The sequence below is a fragment of the Typha latifolia genome, chromosome 2 (assembly GCF_019914945.1).
Source record: "Typha latifolia isolate L0001 chromosome 2, TyphaL0001v2, whole genome shotgun sequence".
NCBI lineage: Eukaryota > Viridiplantae > Streptophyta > Magnoliopsida > Poales > Typhaceae > Typha > Typha latifolia.
Window position 1 is genome coordinate 4,579,494 of NC_133087.1, and position 7,865 is coordinate 4,587,358.

At 35.8% G+C, this 7,865-nt stretch overlaps 1 protein-coding gene across 2 annotated transcripts; it reads left to right on the forward strand.

Moving 5' to 3' along the window:
• Nucleotides 1-136: 136 nt before the first annotated feature.
• On the forward strand, nt 137-6,735 carry LOC140782824 (O-fucosyltransferase 8-like). Of its 2 annotated transcripts, none has more exons than XM_073129627.1 (10): nt 137-327; nt 1,631-1,720; nt 1,838-1,937; nt 2,176-2,246; nt 2,912-3,000; nt 3,851-3,971; nt 4,050-4,193; nt 4,691-5,025; nt 5,128-5,368; nt 6,217-6,735. In XM_073129627.1, exons 2-10 carry the CDS (start codon nt 1,676-1,678, stop codon nt 6,523-6,525), a joined length of 1,455 nt encoding a protein of 484 aa, XP_072985728.1. In that variant the 5' UTR covers nt 137-327; nt 1,631-1,675; the 3' UTR covers nt 6,526-6,735. The 2 variants fall into 2 exon arrangements, with proteins under 2 accessions (XP_072985728.1, XP_072985727.1); XM_073129626.1 differs by lacking the exon at nt 137-327 and adding an exon at nt 590-1,082.
• Nucleotides 6,736-7,865: the final 1,130 nt, after the last annotated feature.

Here is a 7,865-nt window from a genome sequence, read left to right on the forward strand (position 1 = left end):
CAACCCCTTTCCCTCGTACAATTTTCTTGCGAACTCCAAATCGCACTTCCATTCGCCAAGCGTTTCAATTTATTCAGACTATTCTGTCTATTATCCTCGTTCAATCCTCAAACGTATTCACGAATGCGGAACGCACACCAACTGTTCGTCTTTTTGCTCATCTACGTCCTCTTTCCCCATCTCCCATTTCCACCTGCCTCCTCGTTTGCTTCTCTTCAAAGTCTCCTCTCCGAACGGTGGAAGACCCCCAAGAGCTCCACAGAACCATCATGTTTGGTGGTATTGCCGTTCGAAAGCGATCCATTTTTTTTTTTCGTTCGCTGAGAGGTCAGTTACTACTACCAACCTTCTAATCTCTTATTCGTCACGTTTCCTTCTCAAGACTTACCAGTCCTCCGTTAGCTTCCTCTCTACTCTTCTGGGATATTTTTTTTTCTACTACTATATTGCTGCTTTTGAATCGTTCTTGGTCTCCTGGTGATTGACAATGCCTAACAACTAAAAATTTAAAACAGATTGAAGAGAAAGATAAAGAAGCTATCTTCTTTCTACTCACACCTACTATAAAATGATATAATTTGATGCCTAAGTTGGTCAGCAAGTTAGTAAGTTAAGCACTGATTATTTGATTTGTTGGTAAGTCGAGTTTAGCATTAGAATTTTTTTTTCTTCTGCTTTAATGGAGAAGCAGTTAATTCTGTGAGGAGAGAGTGCTATTTCTATTGTGTATGGCTGATAACCGGAGAAGTGGAGGCACTGTCATGGGGAAGGAGAGTTTAATGAGTTTGGATGGGTCTACGATTTTGAAGACGTCCTCGATGAAGAAGAATCACCAAGGAAGATATGGTTTGGCAACTAAGGATGTATTTCTTCATGGAATGAAGAATGACACCACAAATTTCGGGAAATCGAAGCTTATACAACATGGGAAGAGGGAAATGATGATATGCAAGCATTTGAAAATGTTTGCTTTTGCTATTGGGTTAATGGGTTCTCTTTTCCTTCTTGATTCCCTGATGGTCTCTGTTGTTCATCATATTAGTTCTCATGATCTCTCAACTGGCTTCAAATCTAGGGTACAGGTATGAGCTACCTTGCATCATTGTTTTTATCTGATGTTATGTGCAGCATTTCTGTTTGCACCATTCACGGGGTACTGTATGACTTGGAGCTTTCTGTTGCCGCAAGATTGCTGGTTACTATCACATTTTGATCTTAAAAGTTTCATATATATGCTTCTCTTGATTTTGAATTTTTTTTTTCTTTTGTTGCATAACTACTGAATTTCATGCTATTTTCTCACATCAAATGAAATCATTGATCTATCATATGTGAGACGGATAATGTTAAAAAATCATCACATCTAGTTGAATTAGCAATACTCAAAAGTAAAGGAAAAAACTCCTCCAATCTGTAGTTCTGCTTCCAGTGCTGGAGGAGCAGGGTGGGTTAGAAGTGTAGTTTCAAAGTTTGATAATGTTTCTTTTCCAACTAGAGGTTCTAATCTTTTAACTTTCTAAGTAATTCTATCTTAAATGATTACTGAAATCAATTGACCTTGATTACAGCAATGCTTAAAATTGCAAAGTAATACATATGTAGTACTGATGTTTCAAATGTATTATTGCAGGATGGTAGAAAAAATTTTGTCAAGAAGGAAAAGACTGAACAGGTGATGTACGGGCGACTTATGGCTTTGGCTTCTGCAGCTCTTGCAAAGGTATGTTTATCAATTATAATTTCTGTAACTTGCACTTCTGAAACAAATTGTTGGTTATGACTAGTATCTCCTCTTCATTCTAGAAACTATTTTCTTTTACTTTTCAATGGCACACAGAATGAGTCGAAAAATGGAGAATTTGTGCTATGGAAGGAGCCTTACAATCAGGCATCCTCTTGGAGACCGTGTGCTGATAACCGAAATTTTATTCATCAAGGTTATATTTTGTTGTTACTGTACATGAAAGCTCTAAATAGCTTATATCTTGTCCAATCATCATCCTGATTTTTGTTGCATGGATTAGATATTGGTTGCTCCACAGATTGTCAATTCCTCATTTCCACCAAATCAGCTTATTGTAGACCAACTAATCACTAATCCCTATTTACCCTTGCAATTCTGGTGTGGAAAACGAAGTCAATATTGCAGTCTCACTGTTGATGTAATCATAACAGGGCATGACAAGAAACATACTGGATTCATATTGATTAGCGCGAATGGTGGCCTGAACCAACAAAGAGTTGCTGTAAGGCTCTAAATAGTCACTTTTAGTTCTCTGCGATGAGAATGGGAAATAAAATTCTGATCTGTTGCTTCTGCCAGTTATTTTGATGTTGTATCTGAATGAAGTTATGATGAAAAATGATTGATAAAGATATTTTTGGCAGGTCAAGAGGAACTTCTCTTTAAAGTTTATATGTTATAGCAGTGAATAGTTTTCAGCATTTTTCAAAATTTATTTTTATCTTTTGAAGAAAACAACAGAAACATCTTAACACAACTCTTTCTTAACTCTTGCCATGATATTACAATTAATACTAGAAACCCAGACTTGTTTGATTGGTAAATCATAGATTGAGACTGATTACACTCATGCTTTGGACATTCGTAGCATTGGATCCTTAATGGCCATTTGGATTATGGTGCGAGAATCTCAATGGAGTAGGTATAATTCCAAAATAAAAGCTCTTTAGATGATGAGAACTATGATTGAGCTTTATTCCTAATCTACTTGTTATTTTCATATCTGGAAAAGGTTGGAAAATTTTAAATTTCCTGCATCTAAAATTTTTACTTATCTTTACTACTTCCATTGTCAGAAATATAAAACAAGAATTGTTATAGTATACTTGTATTATCATCATTCTTCTGATCTTGTTTAATGTTTTCTGATGTATCTAAATTTTTCAGGTATGCAATGCTGTTGCTGTTGCTGCTCTGCTTAATGCAACGCTAGTACTCCCCAGATTTCTTTACAGCAGTGTGTGGAAGGATGCTAGGTCTGTTACTTTGATACCATCAAGTAGCTTTTGATTAACCATTTATGTTGATATTGGTGAAACTTGGAATGGATGTTAATAAACAGATTCAGAGGTAGAAAAGCAGAAAGGATCTCAAGAAGTTGTCTGATTCTAGGTTGACATACACATAAGGTTTATAAGTATGTGATCTGAGAGAGGATTGAGCTGCAATTCTACCGTCAGATGGCATTAATTTGAATCAATGAATTGCTTGATGGACCATAATACACTAGTATCCAAGATTCATAACATGAACAAATAAAATGACTTCTCACCGTGAATCCAGTGGTCTGATGGTACATCATCTCAATTATCCTTTTGACTGCCAATTTTGTTTGCTGTCCTAGTTCTTTATCTGGTATTTTAAACAACTATGGTTAGTTTAAAATAAACTAAAGCTGGTCAAAACATTTCAGTATTAGTTCAACCTTCTAGATTTACAAGTTAAAGTACACACTGAGTTGCAAGTAGTATCTGTAGCCTTCAGTATGAAGTTCTTAACAAGAATTATTGGCATAAAATGAGGTAGGTTCCAAATACTGGGAAGATTCAAACTCAAATCAGGAAGTGTGCTCTTACTTCTTTGGTGAATTGCGAAAATTACAGATATGGTTTTCTCCTTGTCCTATCTATCCATTGTGAAGGCAATGCTTGTGTGATTCAACCGATCTAACAGTAACATGATATGTTCAATAGTGAACTATGAGGTTCTGGTTATCTTATGTTATTAGCATAAAAATTGGTTATCATCATTATCTCTGATAAAATGGTGGAGACATGATTCTGATATTGTTAATGAAGTTATTGCTTTTTTTTCTCCTTTTTGCAGCCAATTTGGTGATATATATCAGGAAGAGTATTTCATAGATTATTTAAAGGATGATGTGCATATTGTAAAAGAGTTGCCGTATCACCTTCAGTCACTTGATTTTGAAGCAATTGGCAGTCAAGTATGTCTCTCTTTAATTTGTAATATACTTATTTGTTTCATATAAGATACGATTGATGCTGTTTATTCCATATCCCAGATCACTGATATGGACATCATGAAAGAGGCTAAACCTATCTATTTTGTCAAAGTTGTGCTTCCTCTTCTACAAAGATTTGGTGCTGTTCATTTCCTTGGGTTTGGAAATCGACTTGCCTTTGACCCATTGCCATTTTATCTACAGGTTTCTTTTCATATTTGTATTTTATTTTGAGATTGCATGATTAGATCATTTTAACTGTCTTTCTTTCTTTCTCTGATTGGAATTAGCTGCTTGATTGTCTATGTTTTATTTTATGTTGCAAATGCAACTCAATAACTCTTTATTTGTCAACAATAGTCACTTGATTTTTCATTCTATTATTTATTCCTGCATGCAGACGTATCTGCCATTTATTTAATTGAGAGGAAAGGATATCATGCCTATTCTTTGTTTATTCTCTGAGATTATATATAGCTGTCTAGCTGAACAAATTCTAACCGAGCCTGATAAAACCGCACTGTTGTCCTTGTCTTGCACGTGCTTGATAATTGTACATCTCTTTCCTGTTTTAATTGGCTTTAGCAATTAGCACTTCACCTTATTTTCTTCTAAATTATATGTTAGAGGAAAGTACTTTATTCAGTTATGATCGACATAGAACACAAGCTTTAATTTTATATCCTGGGCTGCTTTTGCAGAGACTCCGATGCAAATGTAATTTCCATGCATTAAAGTTTGTGCCTAGAATTCAGGAAGTGGGTTCTTTATTGGTCCGGCGCATTCGGAATTATGAGCCTAGGTTGACTGAGTTGGATACACAATTATTTGGGAATCACATGCCCCGTACTGTTCTCGGAGGACAGCACAATTTTAGCAGACCAGCTAGATATCTTGCTCTTCACATGAGATTTGAGATGGATATGGTTGCTTATTCTCTCTGTGATTTTGGTGGTGGAGAGAAAGAGAGGGAGGAATTGCAAGCTTATCGAGAGATCCACTTTCCTACACTTGTCATGCGAGTCAGAAATAACAAGTATTTTTACTAGCTGCTTTATCTTGTTTGCTTCCAGGGAATGACTATTTCCCTTGATAGCCTACTTACTTATCCTATCCTCTGTATTGGGAAATATTACAGTCCTATGTCTGCTCCAGAATTACGCAAGTTGGGAAGATGCCCCCTGACACCTGAAGAAGGAGCACTCATGCTTTCTGCTCTCGGTTATAAGCATGAAACTCGTATTTATCTTGCTGGCTCTCAGATCTACGGAGGCCTCTCTAGATCTCTTCCTTTCAAGAGACTGTATCCAAATTTGGTCACAAAAGAAGATCTTCTTACACCAAGCGAACTTGCTCCTTTCAGTAACTTTTCTTCTCAGGTACAAGCTTATATCATCATTCAAGTGCTAGCACTAGGGGTGAAAACGGGTCGGATTAACTCTGACCCGACCCGATTCGGATCGGATTCGGATAAAAAATTTCTATCCGATTCGGATACGAATAGAATTTTTAAAAAAAAATTCGAATACGGATTTGGATACGAGTCGGATATATTTTTCGGATTCGGAGACGAATATCGGATATCCGTTTATCTGCATATTTTTTAAAATAATTTATAGTTTTTAGTTTGCTTATTTAAATAGTAAATATTAATATTGTTACTAATAATACTTCATATATTATTTATAGAGATTAATTTCTCTAATTTTATAAATTTGACAAATAAAAAAATTATTTGTCGTAAAACTCTTAATAATTTTGTATTAATTATATCTAAATAAAATATTATAATTATTTTAAATTCAATCAATATCCGTTTAAGATTCGATCCTCTATCCGAAAATTATCCGTATCCGTTTAGTTAGGATATGGTTTTAAATTTTCCTATCCGTCCAATATTCGTATCCGAATCCGTATCCGGACTAAAACTATGGATCCGGATATGGGTTGAGCACTATCCGATCCGTATCCGATCCGTTTTCACCCCTAGCTAGCAGACACTTGTTTGATTTTGTAGTAAGAGTGCAAGTGCTGCAGAGTGATTAATGATTTCCATAAGCCTTTTATTGTGGTAGGTCTTGGCTCTTGAATATTGTTGCATGAAGTATTCGAGCTAAACCTCATCACTGAGAGTTTTATGATAGAAAACCATGTTTACTAAGTAGAACGATACAATTAGGCTATCTGTTATTAGTACTTATGTAAAATTTGTTGGATCTCTTTGCAGTTAGCGGCATTGGATTTCATTGCCTGTGCATCTGCTGATGTTTTTGCAATGACTGATTCTGGAAGCCAGCTTTCATCTCTTGTTACTGGATTTCGTACTTACCATGGAAGGGGACGAGCTCCAACACTACGACCCAACAAGAAGCGATTTGCAAAAGTTTTGTCCGAGGAGAGGACCATACGGTGGAGTGAGTTCAAGGAAAGGGTGAGGAATATGATCGAGGAGAATCAAAGAGTAATTGCACGGCGCAGAGGTAGAAGCATCTATAGGCAGCCAAGATCTCAAGGGTGCATGTGTGAGGTTCTGTAATATAATGAAGTGATGTGGTCTTTCTTCCAAAGTTTTGATTATGCAACAGTGAAAACCGAAAAGAAGAATGCCTCATGTTCCACATGACTTTTTGCATTCTTCATACGAGTATTGTAATCAGGTGACAAAATGAATTTGGTTCCTTGATTATCCAGAGTCTGGATATAAAGATACAAATGAGAATACATGAAATGTAGCTCTTCTTTTGCATATGTTCAACCATACAAGAAAATAGTATAGCAGAAAGAAGCATGAGGCTGCCGCTTATGTCCGACTTTACGACATGCCAGTTGACAATGCAGCTTCAAAACTAGCAACGACCTGATAATATCAATGAGACCAAGTTTGAAACTGCTGAAGCTGGAAATGTTTGAAATGATGATGAAAGTTATCTACATATGTTAATGATTAGCTCAACTTTTGTGGCTAATGTGTTTGAGTTTACGTCGAGCCAGTTATTTGAGAGAGACCAAGTTTGAAATTGCTGAAGCTATGGAAATGTTTGCAATGATGATGAAAGTTATTTACATATGTTAATGATTAGCTCAGCTTTTGTGGTACAGATTTTGAGCTAGACATCATTTGTGCATCCATCCCCTTATAGGAGGAAATGATGTAGAGAAATGATGGTATGTAAGTATGTAACTGTTTTCTCCTCCATTTATGTACCTTTTGTAAAATTGTTAGGACCACATGGTGTGGTCCTACCTCCAAAACTGGGGATGTGCTGCTTTTAAGGCTCAGAAATAAGCAGGATGTTTGCATTGAAAGCACGGTTCTACTTGAACAGATGCTTACAAGTAGGCAATAAGACTTTTCAGGATTTAAAACAAACTAGACATTAACTTTTGCAAAAGCGTATGTGGCTTAAATGCTCTCTGCTCAATCTGAACCACAGCAGCCTCTGATTCAAGATAATTCAGTATTCAGACAGATTAATGATTAAAGTGAGGCAACATTATATCGTGTATGATGATTAACAAACAATTACTCATTTATTAGCAAATTACCCTGGTCATCTACTGTTAACTCACTGCCTGGGTGCTGATGTTTTTGGAGCAAAACAGTTGTTTTATTGCAAAGATTGAAAGTAAGCCACCTTTCCATATCTTTGTCTACTTTTTTTCAAAGCATAGCATTTTCTAATTGTACATCTCCAGAGGCATTTTGGTAGTGAAAGTAGCCCAACTTTGTAATGGAAAATAAAGTTAAAACTATTTTTTGAATATATCTACATAAAATATATAACATCATAATGTGAGCACATCAAAATATCACAGAACCAAAGCTTGATCATTCTTACTCCTCTATTATTGTGGATTTATTTCTTTATCAACTGC